This window comes from Pleurodeles waltl, chromosome 10 (assembly GCF_031143425.1).
Source record: "Pleurodeles waltl isolate 20211129_DDA chromosome 10, aPleWal1.hap1.20221129, whole genome shotgun sequence".
In the NCBI taxonomy this organism is placed as follows: Eukaryota; Metazoa; Chordata; class Amphibia; order Caudata; family Salamandridae; genus Pleurodeles; species Pleurodeles waltl.
Genome location: NC_090449.1, coordinates 232,978,720 through 233,006,673, shown reverse-complemented (window position 1 = coordinate 233,006,673; position 27,954 = coordinate 232,978,720). Strand labels below are relative to the sequence as shown.

At 46.7% G+C, this 27,954-nt stretch overlaps 1 protein-coding gene across 1 annotated transcript in view; it reads right to left on the bottom strand.

The window, feature by feature from the left end:
- VPS35L (VPS35 endosomal protein sorting factor like) overlaps nucleotides 1-27,954 on the bottom strand; it is a 430,244-nt gene that overhangs the window by 182,105 nt on the left and 220,185 nt on the right. Inside the window, exons 23-24 of the mRNA XM_069210247.1 lie at nucleotides 23,937-24,000; nucleotides 7,312-7,410 (exon numbers count right to left, since the gene is read on the bottom strand). Coding sequence (XP_069066348.1) covers nucleotides 7,312-7,410; nucleotides 23,937-24,000 — 163 coding nt within the window. The remainder of the gene's footprint in view (nucleotides 1-7,311; nucleotides 7,411-23,936; nucleotides 24,001-27,954) is intronic.

Genomic DNA, 27,954 nt, shown 5'->3' with positions numbered 1-27,954 from the left:
TAATCACTGGGTGTAATATGTACACAGGAGTGTGATCTCTTCCTACTTTCAACATTTAGGGGGTTAGTTTGTTGTATCTGCAAGTAAACCATTTCACGCAAAATGCAAGGGAGCCCTTCCCGGGTAGCAGTCATTCTGATGGATGCCACCGAGTACCATTCCACAAGAAGGCTATATGCTTATCCTCTAATGCCTTGCACGATACAAACAACTGTACATGGGGTCCAGTTCAAGACAGCATCACTTAAACACAGAGACCAAAGAACACTGGTAAAAATACCCTGCACTGCAAAGCATGCCTCTTCCCAAAGCCACATTTGGAATATGACACATCACAGCAAGACAGAGACACAGGTCCTGCACAAGACAAGAGAGTTCTCAAGGAAGCAAACAAGGATACGGACTATAATGCAAGGAACAGACAGACTTTATCCAAGAGCCACTAACCTACCATAGTGAGCTTAGAGCTAACATTCTGAATGTAGCAGTAGCATAAAATAGGGTCCAAATGCTATTCATACAGTATGGTTTGGCCTGCCTTTTCCTAAAGAATAACATAATGCATGAAAGCAATTGAACAGTTGTTTGATTGTGCAATCATGACCTTTAAATTCATAAACTATTTAAAAGGTTGCTCTTTTGGACATGTACATAACGTAGGAAATATTAGATGGGATATATCAGAATGAAGAAACTAGGAAATATGATAGATAAGAGGCAAATAAACTTGAAGAAACCCAGGCAGAATGTGATCCTCACCAGAATCAGTTAACCTGCACTTGCGCCACACATTTGAGTGTTATAGGGATGGAAAATAAATGCTCTCAAACGACGCAAAGTTAACAAGTTAAAATTCAAAAAGGTCTATCTAACATACAGAACTGTGATAGAGGACGCATATGCGAGGTTAGGGATCACCAACAGGCAAATCTGAGTAAACTAGACAAAGAAGACGGCAGGGGGCACAGATGATGACATGAAAAGGTGGAAATATCTGGTAGTTCTTGTCTGATCCTGCTTAAATGCGAGAATCACACGTATGACAGCAGGGACAGGTTACAGTAATTAAGTGGGCAAATTAACAGCTATCTAAATAGTGAGACTGAAAAGCGAGATAGCCCACACTCCATTTTTGAATCACCAATTTTTACTTAGGTTTTGAAGGGAAGCAACAGATATATTATCAGGGGTAATGGCCTGCCACTTGGAACAAGCAAATCCAAATAGATGTAATAAAGAAAATGAAAGTATCAGGGGTCACCAATATGCTGCTACACAAAGGGCAGAGAGAGGAAAAGCAAAGCACTGGAAGGGCAAAGAGAACCTACCAAAGACAGAACACTTTAAGAGAATGCACAGAGGTATGGTGCTTCGAGGAACAGATATCAGGAACAAGGTTCCCCCACCAACCCCGGAGTACTGAGGTCTACCGAGTTTGATGCAAAAACAAAGTTACCGTAATTAATACAGAAAAGTAGGCGTGTATGAGTTGATATGATGGGCCGAGGTAATAACGTATTAGAGCAAGTAACCGGCATCACGGTCGGGGAGCCTAGACCTCTGATCCTGAAATTACTAAAGAAGCATCTGAACTTGTTGTAAATGGCACCTTGCCAATCTCGAGGCATCTGCAAGCACTGGGACATGTAACTACAATAAGCAGCCCTGAATGGCTTTGTATATAGGATTTAGAATTCTTACCTGTACCTTATAAGTAAATTTAAAGTCACTAGGGAGGTTGGTGAACTCAGAGCCACGACAAAGCAAGCCGAATGGGATTATACCGTTCCAAAAACTCACAGGGGACTACCAATGTGATTTTTACTAACTATGGGACTATTTTATTCCTGGTACTATATGGGTAACAGGATCCTACGCCTCCTCTAAAATTCCAGGCATTCTGCTCTCTTTTTTATCTTCTGTAATTCATTCCCTGCTCTTATTTCGGCTATTACTTCCTAGCTCGAACACTATGGGACTGATTACAACTTTGGAGGAGGTGTTAATCCATCCCAAATGTGACAGATATACCACCAGCCGTATTACGAGTTCCATAGGATATAATGGACTTGTAATACGGCTGGTGGTATATCCGTGACATTTGGGACGGATTAACACCTTCCTCCAAAGTTGTAATCAGGCCCTATGTCTCTCACATCATTATTTTTCTCATTCTTTCTATCTTGCTGCAGTGTTTCTCGTTTTCTTTTTTTATTTTCTTCCACCTTTCGTGCCATCTCTCCTCTGCCTGCTGTATTTGAATTTTCATTACTTTTTCCTTCTTTTTCTTTGTGTGGGTATTTGCTTTCTTTAACACGACAGCCTCCAGAACTTCTTTACTGAAAGGAACATTACCCGAGTGAATTCATGCCTCTCATCAGCTACACAGGAAATGCTGCTGACAGCACATACAGTAAATAGCAAGGAATGGTGGCTGTACGCCTCAATTAATCTCAGCCACTGAAAATGTATTCCAGGGGATCCAACCTACGCAAACCTGTTTTGGCCAGAACACAATAGGGCAGAGCAGCCTGAACTGCCTGGCCACATCCTTTACGCGGCCTCATCAAAGAGGTGCACCTTGAGTCCTAAGTCACAGAAGACTACGGAATCAACATATGGTCATACATGTACTACACTTTTCAGAGCTGAACAACGGCGGACTTACTTCTGGTTGGTTCCCACTTGTGACTGCCCACACTCCAGTCAATACTTTTCAGTTTTTTTGTGCCGATTCCAGGTTGACTGAATCACTTCCAACCATCGCTTTTTTATTATCTTTGGTACGAAATGTTTTATATATAGAAGGTAAAAAAGATATGCAGGGATCATTATTTTTCGTGTGCCAGAAATATCTCCCATCACAAGTGTCGTCTCGCTGAATCTGTGGAATAACAAGCAGATTTTGGTGCTTTCCATACCAAAATATACATCTGCCGGTAATTGCAGGCATTTTCCCAGGATGAATTTTGGTAGGCTGACCTGGGGGAATTGTCAGGGAGATTACCCTGTGCTGTTATTTTCCGCATTACGTTTAGTTACTGATAGATATGGAGACAGGAGTTATTAACACCTATCGGATTGCTGTGAACCACTTGTAATGAGGGCCTGAGTCGGCACACACACATCATGTATCCACCTATCTCCAGTCAAAGTAGCAGCACTAGTTCGTGTGTGTGCATAATAGCAGCAGGGCTAGTTCTATAGACGTCTACTGTTGCAGCACACATGCGCAGCACACTGGCACTCATCCATCATTTCCTCACACACTCAATAAGGGAACAAAGGCAACTCCAACGACAGCTGGTCACGGGATATTATGATGTCATTAATGAAACAGGCAGGTGCAGCATTGAATCCCCTATAATCCAGTCCCAGCGGCTCTGCCTCAAAATAGTTTTTGTGTCTTCATTTGCACATCAGCACCTCAAGGCCCCAGTGTTAGGCCTCCATTGCTACTCTCATGGGCTTCTGAAAAGTCTCTTCCAGTTTGGACCGCTAGTGATGCCACCAGCACCTCAAGGCCTCAGTGTTAGGCCTCCATTGCTACTCTCATGGGCTTCTGAAAAGTCTCTTCCAGTTTGGACCGCTAGTGATGCCATCAGCACCTCAAGGACCCAGTGTTAGGCCTCCATTGCTACTCTCTCATGGGCTTCTGAAAAGTCTCTTCCAGTTTGGACCGCTAGTGATGCCATCAGCACCTCAAGGCCCCAGTGTTAGGCCTCCATTGCTACTCTCTCATGGGCTTCTGAAAAGTCTCTTCCAGTTTGGACCGCTAGTGATGCCATCAGCACCTCAAGGCCCCAGTGTTAGGCCTCCATTCCTACTCTCATGGGCTTCTGAAAAGTCTCTTCCAGTTTGGACCGCTAGTGATGCCACCAGCACCTCAAGGCCTCAGTGTTAGGCCTCCATTGCTACTCTCTCATGCGCTTCTGAAAAGTCTCTTCCAGTTTGGACCGCTAGTGATGCCACCAGCACCTCAAGGCCCCAGTATTAGGCCTCCATTGCTACTCTCATGGGCTTCTGAAAAGTCTCTTCCAGTTTGGACCGCTAGTGATGCCATCAGCACCTCAAGGCCCCAGTGTTAGGCCTCCATTGCTACTCTCATGGGCTTCTGAAAAGTCTCTTCCAGTTTGGACCGCTAGTGATGCCATCAGCACCTCAAGGCCCCAGTGTTAGGCCTCCATTGCTACTCTCATGGGCTTCTGAAAAGTCTCTTCCAGTTTGGACCGCTAGTGATGCCATCAGCACCTCAAGGCCCCAGTGTTAGGCCTCCATTGCTACTCTCTCATGGGCTTCTGAAAAGTCTCTTCCAGTTTGGACCGCTAGTGATGCCATTATTCCACCCAGAGGGTACCACAAAGTGTGAGACCTGACTTTGCATCAGAGACTGTAGCCCGTGTTAAGTACACCACAGCTGTACTGAACACAATCCGCAGCCACACACTGCTGACTGCATCAGGGATATCTCAGTTCCACTAAGAAGTGCATAGGTTATGCACTGCATGTAGCAGACACCTTTACCACATACGGCCTGCAGCAAAATCATACGGGTCTTGTAAGGCGTGTTTGAATTTCTGTTTACACATAGTCATCTCATTTTATTCAGTCGCACTGGCTTCACCGATGTTTTCTTCACTCAAACGCTTCGTTAGAGACCATTTGTAGGAAACTATAGTTTCACTGCTGTGAACCAGAAAATAGTCTTCCATTCTCAACAACAGTTGCCACTGACAGGGGGACAATACCGTGTCACTCCTTGAAGTAAAGATGAATGTGCACGTACACATGTGTTTAACTCTGAGGGGGAGTAAACAGCAGTGGGATCCCTTCTCAGTGTATCTCTGTACTTCAAACATGTAATTGTTGCATGTCTTCTGTTCCGTGCCATTTATTTCAGTCGCTCCCTCTAAGTGGGGATCTGCATTTGCCTCTAGCGCTGAAACAGCCTCCAGTGACAGATAATGAGTGCCGTGAGATAGACAATTCACTCCCACCCCACTGCAAGTGCCCAGTGTGAAGTCAGACTTGTCCAGCCACCACCATCCTGAAGACGGACCACCACTTGGAAACCTTGGGTTCGTTATCAGTTGCCCGCAGGAGCCTCTGTGACTCCACCTCTCCCTCACGGTGGCCAACCCAGTGCCTACCTTTCAGTTTTGGCATCCTGTCATCACTGCAGTGTTTATCTTAACAGGCTCCCGGGAGCACGATGCCCACCCTTCATGCCACTGCATCAAATGGATCATTCAGGGACCCAGAGACATTAACACTGACAGAATTTTGAGTCCGACCTTGGGGCTTGTCTGAACCCTAGGACCTTTGCCTGCTGCCAGCATACCCAACTGACGGACAATCATGAGGAAATTCCTAAACAGTACACGTCGGCCCTCAGTGGTTCTAACTACGTAAGGGGGATTAAAGCATTGATGGCCTTTTCCAGTGTCATGGAACATTCCTCCAGTGTTTGAAGTTGTATGGGTATTACCTGGGAGAGTTACATAGGGCATTTCTAGGGCATCATCCTTCACATTACTGGACGTTATGAGCTAACGAAGACGCTGTTAGGCCTAGGGGCAGAAGGAAACATTCTGAACATTTAGCGGCCAAGCAGACTCTTCCTAAATATGGAGTCAAGGTAATTCCACGACGGAATTGGCTGCCTTTGTTATCTTAATGTTTTGGTAGATGCCTGAAGATGAGAAGACTATCTTTTTTCTGCTTGAATGAGACTTAAGGCTAAGAAAAAATCTCAGGGATAGCTGTAAAAGATAATAGGATTGCAGTTGCAGTATCTGGCCAAATCAGCCCTATAACTAGCCTGGCTCACTAGGCAGGGTTGACTTTTCCCCAGTGAGAGGTAAGGCAGCAACCTTAGGGCTTCTCTGTGGCAGCAAAAAAAATCCCAAAGTGCCTTAAAATGTGTCTTTCTTTGTGTATGGACATGGGTTGCAAAGGAAAAGTAGCTTTTCACTCGGAGAGCTGATCATTTTTGCGTCTTTCCTTCAATAGGCTTTCCAAAGGAAAAAAAAATCTATGCTGAGAGATTATGCAACATTCCTGCTGAAAGCTACACGGAAGAGGAAGGAACGTGCTTTAAGTCTTTGTTAAACAATTCTAAACAAATAATTATGCACTCTGATCCGGAGGAAAAAGCATGCCACTTTCAAAGACCAACACAGACCTTGACACATAACCACCTTGAAGAGAAGACTTCACATCAAAGTAGTGAGTTGTTTCTGTAGTTTTATTCCGTGCCTGAATGACATAGGATACAATTTAGGAACTTCATGAATGGGGTTTACCTGGAGTTCGTCCCACATTTTTGTCCAACTGTGCCAGAGAGCAAGTCGCCTTTCGAGCCTTCCAGTGGGGCGAAGCCAGGATGGTCAGACAACAATGTATTGGGTGAGGCAGATAAACCCCAGAGGCATGTTTAAATTAAAAAAGGATGATGTTTACAACCTGTTGGCTGTTTCCTTAATACACTGTCTGAGTTATTTTTTCTAAGGACAAATGATTTATTATAAACCTTGCTAGTGTATTATTGTTCACATACTTTTTTTATTTAGTTTGTGATATATTTTTTAATTTCGGAGTTTTTATATATTTTTTAGAATAAAAAAGATAAATAGTTCAGTAATAGTTTTAATCTTAAAGCACTTGAGACCGATTGCGAACCTTATTCTGTCACACATTTCAAGTTTAAAACTGTAACCGGATAGTATTATGAAACACCTATCAAGCATTATGCTTTTGATCGTGCTTATTTCTTGTTACACCTAAAGTTGCAGGCCATTACTCTGTTTTCTTCTCTCTTTCATCCCTGTCGTCTTCAACCCTACTCCTGTCTGTATTTTTGCAGTTTTTTGTAAAGCCCTGCGTTACTCTCATGGCTAGGTATGTGCTATACAAATACCTGTACTAAATAAATGATTAAACAAAGGTGCTTTGGACAACCCACACTACTTTGTAATTGAAGCCATGGGCCCAGGCAACCATCGAAGTACTGTGCCTGGGTAGCTGATGTTAGAACAAGACGATGGAAGCATGGCACTGTGGTAATGGGACATGCCCAACTTTCAAGGACCTTATCAGAAAAGGAAATGGAAATAATATGATGGAGGAAAATATCATGCAATACTTTCCAGAACTAAGAATGACAAGATGTCTCTGGGCTGAAGGCTGTTGCAGGACTCTGCGAATGGCCCATTTAGGCTTGGGGATGCTTAACTCTTTTAAACAGCTGTATTATTAGAAGAGTGAGGTTAAAAGTACACAACAGAATAATAATAGTAAGCATGAGCTCACATGGATCAGCTGGATAAGAACTGGCTCCAGATTGCAGAACATTGACCTGGCCTCCACATAAAAGCTCAGCTGCTGCTCGAAGTCACGACCAAAAGAAACCTGGACAAGGAAGAGAGAAGGTTATAAGATCAGACTGTGCTCGTCCATGTCCACAGCTTAAACCAATAAAGGTACAGCAGTGCAATTAAGTGTTATAGAGACTAAACTAATGAAAGCCAAGACTAACACAAGCAAATTCAGTCTACAATTGGAAAAATATCTAAAGCATGCTTTACTTCTTAGATTAGCTAACATTCTAAAACATGTATGTTAATTGTAAGTGGACATGGGAACGTCTTCTAACCCACTGGCTTAGCAATGCAGGCCACCTCTCATTTTGGGGCTTTCTTAAAAACCACTAGAACAATTATTGCATTGACTGATTTGTAAGTAAGAAAAATTAATCAGAGTGCTGGATCAGTGAAATGTCTCTACATTGCTGCAAATTCTGTTGATTTTTTTAACCCCCCCCAACACATGTCAATAACTCTGAAGGCCTTTACTGTGGGAAATGTATGTTATGTGTGTGCCTGAGAGGTGTGTGTGAAACATCCGTCAGGAGCGTCTGAAACACATGGCAATCTCCTTTTTTCTACCTAGCAGTGGCACCTAAAATGAAGGGTGGAAAGGCAGCAGACTTGAGATATGGATTGCTGGGCTCCTCCAGGACATTTCAGGTCCTTTTGCTCGGTGGAAGGGTTCCCTTCCACAGGGTAACCAGTAATGAAGTGAGGCAAGTTATGACCTCCACTTGTTGTACCTTTGTTTTGGGTCGCTTTTGACAAGTGACTGCAAGCTCCACCCTACCCTAATGATAACACCTAACACTGAAGACCACGGCTGGGTAAATCAGATTGGAAAGAAAAAGGCAAGAATAACTAGAACTGGCCTCCCAGCTTATTGCTAAAATACACAACTACTATCTGACATTTGGTAACGTGGCAAAATCCCACACCAATCACACATTCGTAAGTATCATGGCCACTACCTTCGAATGTCATCCTGATATAGGGCCGTCATCCAGCACCAGTAGCATTGGTTAATGTGACAGGGCCTGGGGAACAACCCAAGCAGTAAGATCCACAGTCATTGTGCTAAGGCTTCTGAATCAGAATAGATTGTCGACCAAGAAAATGTTTGTACTCAAAGCTTGAGTTAACTACTGCTAATTCACCTTGTCAGGTTTAGGACCAGCAACCTGGGGATTTGGGGCAAGACTACCAGGAGGGATTCCAGCACAAACAAGATGCGGCTCAGACGTAAGGGGGCCGTGAAGGAACAGGGGCGTGATGAACTGAAGTCCACTGCTGCAACATGAACAAAAACCTTCGAATTTTCAAGGATGAGGCCTGTCATCTCTGAAGTGTCCCTGCAGGATAGAATGAGTTGTGTACCTCTGTGAAGCGAAGGTGCTCTGGGGCTAAACCCTACCAGAGTTATAATGAAGAAGCAGAGTGCCAAGAAGCATCGAGGCACTACAAAAACCTGTGGTCTCCCTACAAGAATAAGCACCGTGCAGATGGAAACCATTCACCAAAAAAGAGGCCTGTACTAAATTGTAAATGTTCACAGCTGAGACCAGGAATAGGCACTTATCTTGTTTGGGTAGTGGGTTTTGTAATGGGTACCTGAGGAAGAGCACAAGTTGCAAAAGCCACTGCGATCCCTGGGCAGCTTTCTCAGGTGGTGCTGGTGCTCCCTCTGTTTACCTTGATCAACATGTGCAGTCACTCTATGAATCAAATCTGTTTATTCGTATTTCAAACAATACAACATACAACCACTGACATCTAATGGCTGGTGGGTAAAACATATCCTAACCGAGGTTAGGTAACGGGAAGGGGAGGGAACAATTACATTAAACAACTTCACAAAGTTCTGCTTCAGCCTGTATTTTTGGGAATGAGAAAGGACAACAGGGAGAGAGGACCCCATCCATCGCATGGGATGGTGTGTGTGCGGGGGTCGTGTGAGGCCTAATATGTGTAGGTAGGCAGGACAGGTAAGTTCTCTAAATTCGTCAGACAGGAAGCGCACGCAGCTTCCCCAGGTTTTTTCAAATTGTGGCAAGGTGTGTGTTATGCTGGCCGTTAATTGTTCCATGCCCAGAAGATCCCACAGTTTATGAATCCATTTCAAGTATGTTGGTGTATAATCTGCCCCCCAGTGTGCCAGTATGACCTTTTTAGCCGCACCTTGTGCCAGGGTGATCACTTGCCCATTTGGTGAGACGAGAGGGTATGTAAGTGGGTTCGGTAGGCCCAGAAGGATGTAACTAGGAAATCTTGGTAGGCCTGTGTTCCAAATTTTGTTGATTTCAGCCAGCACTGTTTCCCAGTAAGACTGTAGCTGTGGACAGTGCCACAACACATGTACTAGGTTGTCAGGCTGTCCACAGTGTCTCCAACAGAGGCCATCCGCACCCCCATTCCAAATGGCCACTCTAGCTAGTGTGTAATACCAATAGTGAACTGTTTTGATCAATGTCTCATTTCCCATCGCGCTACTCGCCGATTTGTGTGCTCTGCGCCAGATAACCCTCCATTCCTTATCTGTGAAGGTGCGCTCACACTCCTGTTCCCAGCATTTCTGCGCCGGGGACTTGTTAAATTCTCAAGCAGTGTTGAGGAATTTGAGAATATCTGAGAGGATACGCTTGTCTTCTGAGCAAGTAATCAGCCACTTCTCAAAGCTGGATAAAGGGCAGCTCACATGAGGGCGGATGTTTGCCTGTAAAAGCCAATGCCTTTAGGCTAAGTATTGCCATCGAGCAGTGGAGGGTAGATTGTAGCATTTGCAATTGTGAAAGGTCCATGAGGTCCTCCGCCAGAAAGACATCTCCCAGCCTTTTGCAACCCCGCATTTTGCCAAATGTTGAAGGAGGCACTCTGTGCCTGGGGGGGGGGAGGTGGAAGCTCTGGGTTACCTATGAAAGGGGTCAGGGGTGATATACGAGAGGACAGGTTGTGTCATGTCTGGACTGCCTCCCAGGCTCCCAGAGTAGCTCTCACAGCTAGGGAGACATAGACGCCCGACAGCCTATGAGGTTTAGGCCACCAGGGTACCTTCCATATGTGGATGACGGTCACTGCTTGATCAGTGAAGCACCGGTGCTTCGCCGTGTGGGCTCTGGCCCACTCCGCATGTATCACAGCTGAGCCACCTGGTGATAGTTTTTTACACACGGGATGCCCAGTCCTCCCTCCCCTGGAGCCAGATATGCGTATCTCCATGTGAGTCGCTCCTTTTTGCATCTCCAAATAAACACATCTGTGAGCCGTTGTAATTTAGCAAGGACTGAGGGGGGAGGCTATAGCGGCAAGGTTTGCATGATGTACAGCATCTTTGGAAGCAGTGACATCTTCACTGCCACTAATCTGCCCAGCCAAGATAATAGATATTTCTTCCAGTAGCTTCATATAGTTGCTAGCTATCGTATGCCCCAACGTCAGGAGTATCTGTAGTGCCAAGTAAGTGATTCCCCGAGGTGCCCATGTAAACGGGAAGTGTCATTCCAAATATGTCTGGTCGACTTTCGAAAGCGTGATATTAACGATGTTGGATTTCGCATAGTTGATTCTAAAACCCGCGGCCTCCTCGAATCTTTCCAGTTCCCCCATCAGTAAGGATAGGGTGGACTTGGATCCGTCAACACCATCATCACGTCATCAGCATACAGCGCTAGTTTGTGCTCCATTCCGCCCATTCTCAGGCCTTTAATATCCTGATTGAGTCGCACTATGGTTGCAAACGGCTCTATGTAGAGGGCGAACAGTAGCGGCGACAATGGGCAGCCCTGGCGAATTCCCCTGATGATAACGAAGGGGAGCGATAATATGATGCTTACCCTGACTCCCGCTCTTGGGATCTATAACTGGGCCAAACCCAGCTACTAAATCTCTCTCCCAGCCCATTCTAGTGAGAACCAACTGTAGGTATGGCCAGTGTACCCTATCTCTTTCTCTGCGTCAACCGAAACAAGTGCCATGGGGGTCTGGGAGCGGTGTGTCTTGTCGATCAAGTGACACAGGCGTTTAGTGTTTTCGCTGCAATTCTGTTCAGGGATAAAACCTGCTTGGTCTGGGTCAATTATGTGTTGCATATGGGGGCCTAATCGCACTGCCAGAATTCCAGTTCATACCTTTGCATCTACATTTAATAGCGAGATGGGGCAGTATGATGCACGCTGTGTCGGGTCCTTGCCTGGTTTGGGAATGACAATAATAGCCTGGAGTATAGATTAGGGTTCCAGTTACACTAAATGAGTTGTAGAGTCTTGCTAGGGTATGCACTAGCGTTGGGGCAAAGGTCTTGTAAAAGGCTGCCGTATAGCCGCCTGGGCCTGGTGCTTTGTCTAAGGCCAGTGTTTGTATGGCTTGCAGCACTTCCCCAACCCCAATATCCTCTTCCAAAGCCAGGGATTCTGGAGTGGCGAGACTATTCACTGGCAGTTGGTCCAGATAGGAGTCTGCCTGGTTGAGTACCAGACGGTCAACCGCACATAGTGTGATGTAGAAGTGTTCAAACGCCTGTGCTATGTGGGTATCTTGGGTTACCCTATTGCCCTGAGAATCTGTGACCTTTGCTACCCGCTGCCAGAGGGTTTGAGCATGGAGTTGGTGTGCAAGTATACGACCCACTTTTTTGCCTCCACGTAGAATTTCTGATTTAAGCGCAGAAGAGCGTATTCCGCTTTTCCTAAATCTAGGGCTATAAGCTGTTTGCGGGCGGCCGTTAGCTGCCTCCTGATTCTGCATGCACCTGTGCGTTTGTGTTCCGCCTCCAAGTCCCTGACCACAGACTTCACGTGGGCCCTTTTATCTCCCTTGTCTCTATTCAACCTGCCCGCCGTTAAGATAAAGACACCGTGGATCACTGCCTTCAGTGTGTCCCACAGCAGGGTTACGGGGACTTCTGGGTTATCATTAGTTTGTAAGAACTATGTGATTGCTAGAGTTATTTCTGATATTGTTTCGTCTTTGCTCAGAAGTGTAGGGTTTAAATGCCAGGAATGCTGTTGTATTGGTGACCCTGGCATGCAGCCGGTGATTGTGACGGGCAAATGATCTGACAGGGCTGCCACCCCAATGTCTACCACTGTGGTGTATGTACACAAAGTTTGTAAGAGGAGTGGTGGACCGTGGAAAAGAAGTTGTAGCTTCTGTCTAGGGGGTGACGTTGCCGCCGAAGGTCTATGAGGCCCGTCTCTGTCAGCCACTGTCTGAATGACGAGGAGTGTGCCCCCGCCTGTCCCACCCTCTGTGTGGACCTGTCCAATGTAGCATGTGGAGCCAAATTTAAGTCCCCTCCGATCAAAATATCCCTATCTGGTGTGGTCAATATTTTCCCTAAAGCCTCCTCTAAGAAGGCCTCCTGCTGGGAGTTCGGTACTTAAATGTTTGCTAATGTTAATGTGTATGTGTATCCTTGCGTATTAATACGCAGCGAGAGTACCCTGCCTGCACTTTCAAATTGAGTCTGAATCAGATGGCCTGGGAAATGCGTGGCCATTAGGATTGCTCCTCCGGCTGTTTTCTTAGGGCCGGAGGTGAAGTATTTCGAGTGCATGCGTCTCCAATCCACTCTAAATAGATGAGTCTCTTGTATAAGGCAAATGTCACAACGTGCATCTCTAAGAAAGGAAAGGAGTGCCAAACGTTTAACCGGGGCCTTCAACCCCCGGACATTCAGGCTTAGGATCTTAACCTTAGGTATATAAGCATAGCTGCTTCATTGTTATCCAGAGGATGAAGGGGCCAGTTTGTGTTCCGTCAATATCTGGTACACGTGTGAGCAAATCATGCCATGGTCCACCTGCTTAAGCTACTTGTGAGGAAAACATAGAAACATTTGAACAACAAATGAACTGGTAGATTCCCCGCCTGGGAACCTGCATCCGAAATGTGACATTGGGGTGAGTGGCATGTAATCATCATCACACACCAACTGGGGGTGAGCTCCGCCGCCAGCGGCCATCAACTACCCCCAAGTCAAAGAACCATAAGTCTATAATTCGTTCTCACCCCCAGTGACCAGGTCTTCCACTGGGAGTAATCTCCGTGGGTGCAACCTTCAATCATTATCCGGATCTAAGGTGCTGTCTCTCTGTTGTAGCTGCTGAAGGAGAGCTCCTCTTTCACGGCCCCTTTCTTGGGCAGTTGGTTTCCTGATCTTCCTCCCCACTCCCCAGCAGGTGGACGGCCCGGTGCTGGCGGAGGCCGGGATCCCACCGGGGGCCAGGGAGGCCCGTCTCAGTCCAGGGTCTCCCGGCCTAGCAGTTGACAGGCCTCTTCCATTGCACGCTGACTAAATGTCTCGTTGCTCCACACGAAGATGAAGTGGAAAGGGTGACCTCATATATATATTTGACCGCCTTTTCTCGCAAAAATCTGGTAAGGGGCCAGAACAGTCTTCATCTTTGAAGGGTGGCCTGGGTGAGATCTTGATGGAGCAACACTTTGTTGCCCTCGAATTCAATAAAAGTCTTGTCTCTCACTGCTACCATGATTTCCTCCTTCTGCCAATAATAATGCAGGCAGGAAATAATGTCTTACAGTTTTCCTGGTGAGCTCGCCGATCAACCCGCTCTGTGAGTGTGGTCTAAAAGAATGTAATGCTCCACCAAACCCGGCACCACAGAGCGGAACAAGTGAAGGACATAGTCCTTCAGTCTCCCAGCATTTGCATGAAGTGGAACCCCTTTGATGCGTATGTTGCACCTTCTCGAGCGGTTCTCTAGGTCCCCAAGTTGGTAATTGAGGTCTGCTGTTTTGTCTCTTACTTTGAGGAACTCTCGCTTGTGCTCCTCTAAATCCTCATCTCTATTGTAATTTCCCCGCTCTAGGGAGTCAACTCTGTGTTCCAGCTAACCCATATTACGTCTAATGTCTTTGACATCTACTGCTAGTTCCTGTTTCAAGGCCGCTATGTCATCTCTCAAAGTAGTAAAGAAGTTTTCAAGAAAAGGTCTAGTTACTGGTGCATCTATGTCTATTGTGGCATCTGGGATGAGCTGGCTCTCCTTTTTAGTGCATTCTGCCTTTTTCCCTGCCGGTTTAGTGAACATGTCTTTAATGGACAAGTCTTTTCGTGCTGCTCGGGCAGTTGCCATGCCTACTTTGAGTGCTGCATGCGATCACAATGTGAAGCGAGGGGTGCAACAGAGCCTCGTTGTCCAGGTCCCCCTGTGCCCCTCGTTTCGCCTTTCCTCATTTATCTCCGGCCACTTTTAGGTCCCCAACCAACAATGTCACTTTCCAAGGTGGACTGACTTGGTTAGAGAGGTGATAACTTGTGCCCGACGAGGACATTGTAGGTCACTTGTGAGCTGCTCTTCCTTCCTCCAGGAGGCGCCACTGGTCCTGCCAGATACGGTACGTGGACAACCGCGATCAGTCTTTAAGCAATCCTTTTGGTGCAGGCCCTTGGGTTGTCTTCCTCTGCTGGATCCCCCCTCCCTGCGGTGGGGTGTATGTGTGGTTGTCTGGGCCTGCGCTTGTGAGTCAATCTGATCGGACTCCCTTCCTCACTTCTGGTCCCTCTCTCAGTACTGCCATTGGGGGGCCGCGAGCCCACCATTGGCCCGATCAGCACCGTTGTTCCCTAGATTGCGTAGGGGCCTAGTCTCTTCTCCTGCCAATCCTCCTACCTCCTGCTGCTTCCTGGTCTTCCCCACTGGCCCACAGTTTCTCCACCCTCTCTCCGGACACAGGGTCTCTCCTCAACTTTCGCCTCTCGGGTCTGTGGGGGCCCTTGGGTACCCACCTGTGTGTCTTCTGCCTTTCAGGGCCCAGGCTTGGCCTCTCCTCCACGCCGTGCCGCTGCCCAACTGCTACCACATGAGCCAAATCTGTCTTATGGGAGTTGGCCTTCCCAGACCCAGGTTTGGTCTTCCTTTCTGTCCCCTTCTTCCAGGGGGCGCTCACAGCCCACTCCGCTCTGTGCCGTCACCGCTCTCCGCTACTGCTCCCCAGGCACTCTTACTCCTTCTTAACACCTCCTCATTGGTGCTCTCCTAATCTATTGGCACGTCCATCGCCCCAGGACCAGCCGCGACAGCCCTGTTCTCTAGCAGGTCCCCCACGCTCCAGTAACCTCTGCTGGGGCTGGCACCTTGTCACCTCGTACCTCTAGTTCACCCTAGCGTGGGGCAGAGGCGATGTCCGAGTCTCCCCGTTTGTAGTTGAGGCATCCGTTCAATGCCGCAAGGGTCTGCCGCCCACTCCCTGCTCTGCCAAGGCTGCAACGGCCTCCAGATTGTCTTCAGTCCTCCTCTGCTCCAGTGCCCTCACGTAGATCGCAAAAGGGGCCGTTTTGCTGTCCCTCCCCCCCGGCCTCTACTCTATATATACCAGGGGGACTGTGTATCCCCCTGCAGGCCGGCTGCTACAGGGCCATAAGTCTCTGCATTGGAGTCGCAACGGCGGAGCTCTGAGATCTTGCGTCCACTCACGGCGCCATGTTGGACACGCCCCCGTGCAGTTACTCTAGACGCCAACCGTGAAGAAGTTGGCTGCCGGAGGGATGGACCTGGCCAAGGACACTGCCATACTTGCTTAGTAGCCCACATGGCACACACTACACTGTTCCGCAGAATACTAGACATAGCAGGCATTGCATTTTCACTTTGTTTTTATTATACACTTGATTTATGCATTTTAGATATCTTTTGATATATGAACATTTAGAGATTACTATTCTACGGATTATTGAAGTCATTTTGAGAGTACACTATTAATGCACAAGAACATTTTTATTTATTGCAATTTGTTGAGGTGGATGGCCCGAAGATGTACATCATTGCTAGGCGCACTTACATTAAACTCTAATTGTTTGTATTGAATCATCTACACTGCATAACAGTGGGAATGAAAGATAAAGTGTGCCAACATAGAATGAAAAATGAAAAATGCTTTGTTCTATAGCCGTTACTGTTCGGATGATATCATTATTGAAGTTGCAGTTGAACACTAACCCTACACCCCAGTTCCCCAGTGCAAACGTTCACAGGTTTCCCCACCAAACTGAGATCTTGACTGTTGCTGGCAAGTTTCCAGATACTGGCCTTTTAACTATGGTATACCCAGGGGATATACTTAGGGAGTCAGCCTGACCAATAATCCCAAGACACTGAAAGAGACACAAGTTTGGATCTTAACTGGACTCCCCTTTAACTTCTTCCAATTGTGGGCACGGTCTATCGGACACCAAGTAAGAAATTATTCATTTTTTAAGACTCAATCAAATGTCTACGTTTGTGCCTATGGCTACTGAAAAACCTAGCAGTAGTCATATCATAACCAGTTCGGTAAACTGTGGTAATTTATATGGTCCTCTGTCCATCTAGCTGGCTGTAGAAAACAGAGCCCAGAGAAAACCCAGACGTTTGCAAAGTCTGATGAAGACACCAAAAACCTTTCCCCTCAAGAAAAACATACACCATAGGGAAACATGCTATTTCTAATGCAGCATCTTAACGAGTAAGCACTATATTTGTGTTTGGAATCATACTGTGGCACACAATGATGCTACGACTTCATGGTCTTTTGTGTTGATCAAAATTGTAACTACTTATTTTTTCTACCACTAAAGAAAATATTTAGCTAATATATCGTTGACTAAACATTTAATATGAGTGTACTGTATTGTACAGTTTCTAACTTCTAAACATTATATCACCTTCTGCGGTAAGACGGGACTCCCCAGCTTCTTGTCTTCGGGGAATCAAATGAGAATCTTTGATATATTACTGAAAATCCCAATACCCTGGGACACCGGAGAAAAACAACATCATTCATCAAAAATACTGCACAGTTACAAATGACTAACCAAGGATGCAAAGAATACTCCCAATATCTGGTGCACAAAGCACCTGTATGTCCACACGAAATGTGAATAGGAAAGAACGAGATGTCCTTTGAGAGGTTAGCACCTCATAAATTATAAAGAAAGGCAAAGCGAGATCACTATGAGGGTCATTCTGACCCTGGCGGCCGGTGGCCGCCAGGGCCACCGACCACCGCCAACAGGCTGGCGGTGCTCCAATGAGCATTCTGACCGCGGCGGTTCAGCCGCGGTCAGAAGCGGAAAGTCAGCGGTCTCCCGCTGACTTTCCGCTGCTCTTTGGAATCCTCCATGGCTGCGGAGCGCGCTCCGCAGCCATGAGGATTCTGACCCCCCCTACCGCCATCCAGTTCATGGCGGGAAAGCCGCCATGAACAGGATGGCGGTAGGGGGGGTCGCGGGGCCCCTGGGGGCCCCTGCCGTGCCCATGCCAATGGCATGGGCACGGCAGGGGCCCCCGTAAGAGGGCCCCGAAAAGTATTTCAGTGTCTGCCTTGCAGACACTGAAATACGCGACGGGTGCCACTGCACCCGTCGCACCTTCCCACTCCGCCGGCTCAATTACGAGCCGGCATCCTCGTGGGAAGGTCGTTTTCCCCCTGGGCTGGCGGGCAGTTTTACTGGAACCGCCCGCCAGCCCAGGGGAAAACTCGTAATACCCGCCGCGGTCTTTTGACCGCGGCGCGGTAATTTGGAGGGCGGGATCCTGGAGGGCGGCCTCCGCCAGGGTCATAATGAGGCCCTATATGGATGGAAATCACCTGTGCTGAAGATATTGATGACGTTGCTGAGTTTCTTAACATCACCAGATCTGAAAGACCAAATGTTTAAGGCTCACTTTTAAGTACTGAAATTTAATGTTGAACCCAACACAGGAATATGATGGGAATATTCAGTGCCTTTTGGCAACATTACAGTCCTGCTAAAGCATGGCTATTAGGCACCAAGTTCCTTAATCCAGTTACTCAGGGGACGTGGCCAAGGTGGCCAACATGGCGATCAAGCCTTGAGTGAGCGTGACAGCATGCACCTAGCCCCTGCCATTTTGTGTGTAGGTAGGGCCCTGTTTTGATCCTCCTGCAGATGCCCTATGACCCCGGAGGGCTTCTCCAGAGGCTACATGGTCTCCACCCTAGCAAACGGCAGCAGCCTAGCAGGTTGGCTCAGCCCAGCACATGGAAGCTGCTTGATCGGAGCCCCACACCTGCTTCCTGAGGTGGTGCTGTGGCTCCTCTGTGGCCACGGTGCAGCGGCACCAGCAGATGGCACAGCTGCTGACGTGAGAACATTAGTCGTGGTTGGCGTCATTGCGCCCAGGGCTGCATCGATTGGAGGCAGCAGCGTGCCTTGCTTGGGTCCCTGGGCGCTCAGCGGTGGCATCAGAGCACACTGGCCGGTAGGATAAAACCTGGGCCACACTGGTTGATGGCAGTGGCCCGCAGAGTGCACCACGGAGATATGAGGTGTGGAGGGCCGGTGCTGCCTGGGACCATCAGAGACTTTAATTACACCCACGACAGCTGTAAGGCAATGTTCCGGCATTGTTGTCTACTTAGCCCATCTGGACCCCGCTTACTCCCTGAGACTGATGATTGCTGGGGAGGCGCAGGGCCTGGATTCTCCCTCATGTTGCTCCAACCTGCATCAGGAGGGTTGTGGGATGTTGTGGGATGTTGTGGGATGTGCATTTTAGAGCCCTCAGAAATGCTGGGTTGGACTTTTTCCTGGATGCAAACATTGAGAGACCACAGAGAGGCCCTGTCCCAAAACACTTCCCGGGTGCTTCTTTGGCCCCCCTGTGCTCTGCGCCTGTTTCCCCAGCAGTGGTGCCTCGTGGGCTGTTCTTGTGGGAACTGTGGGACTGAGGGCCTGATTTGGAAGTTGGCAGACAGAAAACAAACGTAATGAATATCCCCCATCCGCCGTACTACAATCCTGATAGGACATAATGGGATCACAAACAAGATATTCGTCTTGTTTGTGACAGACTATTCCCCTCAGCCAACTTCTGAATCAGGCTCTTAAATACCGACAACTATGGGGGAGCTGAGGGGTGTTTAATTGAACAGGAGAGAGACTTCCACTATGGCTGGCTTACATCAAAGCCTGTCCATTCTCTTTTCTGTCAAGGATGTCACTAAAGTCCCTCATACCTGCCAGGGTAAAGCCAGACCGTTGACTACGATTGCTCGTGCTGCCCTGGGGCAAGTAGGTCATAGCCACTGGACCACCCGGCCTATTTGTGAGTGTTCTTGGCCTCTCTGCAACGCCCACTAAGTTGTAGTGTTGCCCTACTGCGGGCCCTGGAACTCACGGGTGGGCTGCTTGTGCTGCCCTGGAGAAAGAAGGGACTCCTCTCAGACACCGCAAACCTTCCCCACCAAAGACAGCACAGATCAAAATGGACTAATACATTTAATACACTGTTGTGACATTGAACACTAAAGGAGCTGAGGGGGATCCCGCTGCTGCTGCCCAGCTCCAGCCACCCGAGGACGTACATGCAGTCCTTGAAGCAATTCAGGACTCTAGGGAGGCACTGGAGGCTAAGATTGATGATATATGAATTGACCTCTCTCTACTGCGCCACGATCTATGCAAAATTGCCATAAGAGTGACTGAGACTGCACATTCTGAATTTCTTGGAAAGCAACACAATCCTACGTGAGGCTTGGAACCATTAGGACTTCCGTCACCTTAACATCAAATTCCTGGTTTTCCAGGACTAAACCAGAGTGGTCCAACAGAAGCAACACTGCTTTGAAGACTTTAAACAGAAGCTCTGTGCTCTCAACATCCGTTATATGCTTCTGTTAACGTCCCACCTCAGCATCATTTTTAACGTAACCTGTTTTTTTTTTTTTATACCTCAGAGCAGGCCTGGGAATGAGCGACGGAGCAGTAGCTGCTGCGGCTCCCCGGTACAGCAGACCAGATGAATTTGGAGCCTGGGGTCTACCTCCATGATTCCCGCTCGGGCACCTCGGAGGAAATGTTCTTGACCTACCAAAACAAACTGGGCCAGAGCAGACAGATTCGGTGAGTCTGCCTTCAGTCGAGGAGGACTCAGGTGAAGCGGATCTCGACATGAATCTCACCCATACCCTGCAGGATCCGACCTCCAGTGCAGGAGCGACCCCCAGGTGGCCCTCTCCCTTGCCCAGGTGGTGGCTACCCCGAGGAGCCACCCCTTGCCTGCCTGCATCGCTGAAGAGACCCCTTGGTCTCCCATTGCTTTCTATTACAAACCCGACGCTTGTTTACACACTGCACCCGGCCGCCCCCGTGCCGCTGAGAGTGTACTTTTTGTGTGGACTTATGTCCCCCCCGGTGCCCTACAAAACTCCCCTGCTCTGCCCTCCGAAGACGCGGGTACTTACCTGCTGGCAGACTGGAACCGGGGCACCCCCTTCTCCATTGAAGCTTATGCGTTTTGGGCACCACTTTGACCTCTGCACCTGACTGGCCCTGAGCTGCTGGTGTGGTAACTTTGGGGTTGCTCTGAACCCCTAACGGTGGGCTTCCTTGGACCCAAACCTGAACCCCATAGGTGGTTTACTTACCTGCAAAAACTAACAAACTCTTACTCCCCCCAGGAACTGTTGAAAATTGCACTGTCTAGTTTTAAAATAGCTATATGTGATTTATGTGAAAACTGTATATGCTATTTTGCTAATTAAAAGTTCCTAAAGTACATGTAAATCTTGAACCTGTGGTTCTTAAAATAAACTAAGAAAATATATTTTTCTATACAAAAACCTATTGGCCTGGAATTGTCTCTGAGTGTGTGTTCCTCATTTATTGCTTGTGTGTGTACAACAAATGCTTAACATTACTCCTTTGATAAGCCTACTGCTCGACCACACTACCACAAAATAGAGCATTAGTATTATCTCTTTTTGCCACTATCTTACCTCTAAGGGGAACCCTTGGACTCTGTGCATACTATTCCTTACTTTGAAATAGTGCATACAGAGCCAACTTCCTACAACCCCCCAGTGTGAGGTCGAGAGTCCCCTCCTCCAAGACATACCTTTACCTTCAATTCAGCCCCCCAAATCCTCCACCCCCAGCCCATGAGTTCGATCTGCCTTTAACAGCCGATGAAGTGGACCAAGCCATATCTGGTCTCCTATCAGGCAGGACCGCAGGCCCCAATGGCTTCCCCGTCGACTACTTCAAATGCTACCACACCTTATTAGTGCCCCACTTGCTGGCTCTTTTTGGGGAGGCTCCTTTCACCCAGACTAAGATAAAGCAACAATTGTCGTCATACCCAAAGCAGGATTGCCCGCAGAACAATGTTCATCCTAACGACCAATTTCTTTGATTAAAGCCGACATCATGATCTTTACTAAAGTCTTGGTGACTAGGTTGAGCTGGACGCTATTTCACCTTATACATTCCAACCAACGTGGGTTTATGCCAAGTAGAAGCACTCGACACTGCATTCATAAGGTAAATGTGACACACTCTCAGTCGCATGCCTTGAATCATGGCCTGGTCCTCCTTTTGAGTGATTTCTAAAAGGTGTTCGACTCAGTTTTGGGGTCCTTTCTCAATGCTGTGCTCTAACTAGCTGACTTCAGCCTACTCTTGCGGAAAATGGTGGGCCTTCTGTATAACACGCCCGCTGCCCAGGTCCGAGTAAACGGAGGTCTGTCCCTTCCCTTACCGATCCATACAGGTACATGTCAGGGGTGCTCTTTATCCCCATTGCTATCTAACCTGGCCATAGAACCCTTGACGCTCCTGGTACGATGCGACATGCAGATTTGGGTCTGGCAGTGGGATGGGGGCTTTGAAGATCACATTGCCCTTTATGTAGATGACGTGCTGCTCTTCCTTAATGACCAACAGGTCTCGGGGCCCAGGTGCCTTGAACTTCTCTATGAGATGGCTTCTGGTCCGCGGGTCAATGCCCGTTAATCCCTCCTGGTAGTGGTACCCTGAGAAACTGCTGCACATTACTGGTGCCCGACATCTCAGTTCGTCAGAACTCCTTTATGTACCTGAGGGTTCATATTTCACAACTTCCTCAATTGGCTTAGTTGCTCAACTTCCAAACTTTTGCCATAGCCCTGGACATTGACTTGCGTAGGTGGAGTCGCCTGCCCTTCAATCCAAGGGGATGCATCATAGTTTTCAAAATGTTGTGCCTCTCCGGTATTTATATATTAACAAACTTTCCATATCCAATTCCTCGAAAATGTTTGTGTTCTCTGACGTCGAAACTACAGGCCTCTGTTCATGCGGGAGTACGACACCGTGTAGGTTTCCCCACAGCATGAACATTTCCATTTGACAGTGGCATTCGTATGACCGACATTTACAGTTACAACCTTGTTGCTCATCTGGTCCCCATTAACAATTGGTTTGCGGGAGGGTGGGACGACTTCGCATACCAGCTGGAGCTACACACTGCTAGGATTTGAAGGGCTTCTCGGCCTGTTATGTGGAGACCGGCTGCCCCTGCACACGAGTGGCTGTGCTCTGCTGAAGGGCAGCTTTACGATTAATTAGATAGGAACATCGTCTGACAGATATGACCCCTCTCTGGCAAGGCAGGTGTCGAGGCTCAGGGTTTTTTCCCACTGGGCCCAAATAGGGATCATGTATCTTGGGGATGTTTGCCAGGGTGGCACACTAATGTCCTTTCAGCAACTGCAGACCAATATGCTTTGCCACACACGTAATTATTTCGATTCATTCAGATGCACCATGCCCGGCGGGCTTCTCTCCCCGTTTGATGCTGAGATCCCTGAATATGATCCGTTGGAGGTTAAACTTCTCATGGGAAGCTTAGGCATGGGGGCCTTATCTGCAATCTATTGCCCATTGATGATCAATGCACTAGACAGGTCCGCTTCCCTCCGGCAGCAATGGGACCGCTGGATGGGTGAACTAGACGATGATGATTAGAGGAAAGCATGTTTATACCCAACAGAATTGGCAGTCTCATCACGGATGAGAATGATCCAAATTAACTATCTTCATGCCACATATATATCCCCTCACCAGCTGCGACAGGTGGACCACATGACTTAGGCCAAGTGTGCACGGTGTCCTTTTCCTGTCACAGACTTCTACCATGTGGCCTGGGACTGCCATGCTCTACGGCCCTTGTGGGAGGGGGTGTGTCGTGTGATTTCAATGGTACTCGGCCACCCCATTGATTTGGGTCCCTAGGAGGCCTTGTTGGGCCTCGCAAAGGGGAGTCAACTGGTGTGCCCACCAAGAGAAGCCAATTTATGAAACACGGGGGTGCCCCTAAAATATGCTAAAATATGGGGAAGTGGTGGACTTATCATGAATTACCTGCTTTCTGAAAAGTTTTTTGACTTGACTATTCAATCTCGAGACTGTACTCCGGAGCTATTACCGTCATGGAACAATATTTTTATCACGGTGAATGATGCTTACCTTGTTAAAACTAATAAAAATGTACTTATAAAAAAACCTGTTACTCAGGCCATTGGTATCTAAATCTTCATAATATAGACAAGGCAACTGGAAAATTAAATGAAATTCAACACAGAATTAAGTGTATTATGTCATGAAAAAGAAGAACTCAGAAAATATGGACCCAACAAAACAGTATGGAAGTGTGGTTCCAATCCTATAATGCAGCAATTTCACCATGTTTTAAAATGCTTTTATGACTAGCCAGGTTTTCGGTGTCTGTTTATAAAGCATTCCAGCATTGCCCTTAAGTGTAATATACTGCTCCATAAAGCACTCACCATTTTTATGAAGCCGTTGATAAGAATGGCCAGCATTCTCTTTTCATCCTCGAGAGTCAGTGCACTGTAACAGAAATACCCAAATCATTACTTTTATTTTACCAGACCGTTTTATTAAAATGTAAGAAGTAAAAAAGGAGTAAAGTGGACACTACAAACAAACCACCTGGATATTCAGCAAAGAGCAGCTCAAAACATGGTCAATATAATTCCAAGAACCTCATTTGTTTGATTTCATTCTCTTCGCCGTGATAGCTTGGATTCTACTATTTATTCTCAACCCACAGCATCCAGCTGGAAATAGGAAATGTGGGTGATAATCAGACCAAATAGATGTGGGGGGAGAGTAAAACAGAACTGTCATTGTAAAGAAATCTGAAACACTACAGGGCCAAGTGAGACTTCAAACTGTATCACCCAAACATTTGGAACAGTATACATATAAGAGATTGCCACCTACAGTGCTTATCATTTATCCAGAAATGTGGCTCTCTACTGTGAAATATAAAAAGAATTTCCCTTCCAAGTGTATTTTTAAGCTGTTGGCTACAGAACTGAAATTTGAATGGCATGTTTTTCAACATCAGTCGGTCATATAAACTCAACTAAGTTGGAATGACAAAACACATTATGCAACGTTACTAAAAGCAAATTATATAAGCAGAATTTTCCTACACAATGAAGTTGGGACAGCGGAGACCTGAAAGGCTGATCCTCATCCATCATCCACATTCAGAGGAATACCTTCTGTCTTCATTGTCCTTTCCATTCGTCGTGCTCTCCTTTCGTGTGAGACTCTGGATTTACTATAGAAGAGCACCTTAGTTGCTGAAGGTGAAGGTGAGAAAAGCTACAGGGGTGTTGAGTCTGGGGAAACATTCCTTCTATGACTCTAGCTTAAGGAAAGCATGTTTCAATGTCAACCTCATTATTATAATTCAGCGAACAATACTCATCAATCTCTCCACCTAATGGTGAGATGAAGGCCGGATTGTTGCACATAGGTACATAAGATTTACATATCAGAGCAGAGGTTGGACCACTGAGCTCAGAGATACAGTAGCCACTGCCTGTCACAGGAATGGACTTCTCTCATATCTCAGATGCACATACTCCTTTGCCATTTTTTCAGAAATGTCTGAAACCCCACCTTTTTCACTCGATCAATATCTGAATCCTACATAAAACGTTTTCCACCTGGTATGCTTCCATCCGGCCATCCTTCGATAGCACCAAGAACCCACAGGTATAGGTGCACTAAACATGAAAGAGTTTCTATTTTATTGGATAGCAAACACCTTTCCTCACATTTCAGAGCCACAGAACACACTGCAGTTGTGGTCAAAGCCCGCTGCAGTTTTCGGCTCCTCTGAATACGCTGCTATTAAGCTTTGGTGACTAGGCTTGTTGCAAGACTTGTTCTGCCTAAGGTAGCTGAGGGCTTCTAGGGAAGATGAATATTGTGCCACTTGTCTTCGTGTTAAAGACAGAATATTGTCAGGAACAGGAGTCACTACCTCAACTACGAACTCTTCAGTGACTTGTAGACTGGTTCGATCTCTTCTCAACATCAGACCAGTTCCATGGAATAGTCATCTAAACTTCATACTGGCCACCTTAGAAGTTAAGGTCATTCACTGAATTAAAAGCTCTAAGGTCTGCCTGCTTAAGCAGGAAGTTTTGAAACCTCATCATCCAAGTCTGTCATAGGAGGTCGCTTTGGGATGTGTACCCTGTATGGTCAGTCGACAAAGAGGCAATTATGTTCTTCCACTTGACAAGTACCTTCAAATAATTTGTGCATAAAGGTGCTTAGGTAATATCCCTTATCCCCCTCATTCAAGCCCACCAGGAGTCTTCTGTTCCTGAGTCAGCTGTATTTCAAGGCCCCTACCTTCATAGACAGATGTATACTCCTGCTGATGGCCATGTCCACTTTGTTACCCAATGTAGAGATGTTGTTGCCTAAGTGCTCTCCAGCATTTTTTCTTTCCTAAATGCATTTGTTCAGTTAAAACACTCTAATGTGAATGTTTTCCATTTCTCTAATAGCATAACAGATTACTTTATTGATATGTTTCAATACCTCTGCTGTCACAATAAAAACATTAAACGAAAGGATTACCTGAAGTACTGCCTGTCACCACTGAGGTGACCGATGCATTCAGGAAACCAGACTCACCATCTTAGATGTGCACTTTGCACCAGACCCAAAGTGTGCCAACAACAGTTACACTTTGATTCTGGAGCAGCTTTTCAGTGCTTGCACTATTACAGGGAGTGCAGAATTATTAGGCAAATGAGTATTTTGACCACATCATCCTCTTTATGCATGTTGTCTTACTCCAAGCTGTATAGGCTCGAAAGCCTACTACCAATTAAGCATATTAGGTGATGTGCATCTCTGTAATGAGAAGGGGTGTGGTCTAATGACATCAACACCCTATATCAGGTGTGCATAATTATTAGGCAACTTCCTTTCCTTTGGCAAAATGGGTCAAAAGAAGGACTTGACAGGCTCAGAAAAGTCAAAAATAGTGAGATATCTTGCAGAGGGATGCAGCACTCTTAAAATTGCAAAGCTTCTGAAGCGTGATCATCGAACAATCAAGCGTTTCATTCAAAATAGTCAACAGGGTCGCAAGAAGCGTGTGGAAAAACCAAGGCGCAAAATAACTGCCCATCAACTGAGAAAAGTCAAGCGTGCAGCTGCCACGATGCCACTTGCCACCAGTTTGGCCATATTTCAGAGCTGCAACATCACTGGAGTGCCCAAAAGCACAAGGTGTGCAATACTCAGAGACATGGCCAAGGTAAGAAAGGCTGAAAGACGACCACCACTGAACAAGACACACAAGCTGAAACGTCAAGACTGGGCCAAGAAATATCTCAAGACTGATTTTTCTAAGGTTTTATGGACTGATGAAATGAGAGTGAGTCTTGATGGGCCAGATGGATGGGCCCGTGGCTGGATTGGTAAAGGGCAGAGAGCTCCAGTCCGACTCAGACGCCAACAAGGTGGAGGTGGAGTACTGGTTTGGGCTGGTATCATCAAAGATGAGCTTGTGGGGCCTTTTCGGGTTGAGGATGGAGTCAAGCTCAACTCCCAGTCGTACTGCCAGTTCCTGGAAGACACCTTCTTCAAGCAGTGGTACAGGAAGAAGTCTGCATCCTTCAAGAAAAACATGATTTTCATGCAGGACAATGCTCCATCACACGCGTCCAAGTACTCCACAGCGTGGCTGGCAAGAAAGGGTATAAAAGAAGGAAATCTAATGACATGGCCTCCTTGTTCACCTGATCTGAACCCCATTGAGAACCTGTGGTCCATCATCAAATGTGAGATTTACAAGGAGGGAAAACAGTACACCTCTCTGAACAGTGTCTGGGAGGCTGTGGTTGCTGCTGCACGCAATGTTGATGGTGAACAGATCAAAACACTGACAGAATCCATGGATGGCAGGCTTTTGAGTGTCCTTGCAAAGAAAGGTGGCTATATTGGTCACTGATTTGTTTTTGTTTTGTTTTTGAATGTCAGAAATGTATATTTGTGAATGTTGAGATGTTATATTGGTTTCACTGGTAATAATTAATAATTGAAATGGGTATATATATTTTTTTGTTAAGTTGCCTAATAATTATGCACAGTAATAGTCACCTGCACACACAGATATCCCCCTAACATAGCTAAAACTAAAAACAAACTAAAAACTACTTCCAAAAATATTCAGCTTTGATATTAATGAGTTTTTTGGGTTCATTGAGAACATGGTTGTTGTTCAATAATAAAATTAATCCTCAAAAATACAACTTGCCTAATAATTCTGCTGTCCCTGTATTTTGCTAGGAAGAACAAGAAAGAACAACTCTTGACTTTGTTCAGATATTTGCTAAAGAGGCCACAAGATGAGCTGCAACAATGTCTAGTTGGTTTGCATCACTGCATCATGTAGGTGTTAACATTTCACTGACATGCACTCAGTGCTGCAAAGGCACTGTCTCAGGTCCATACATGTAA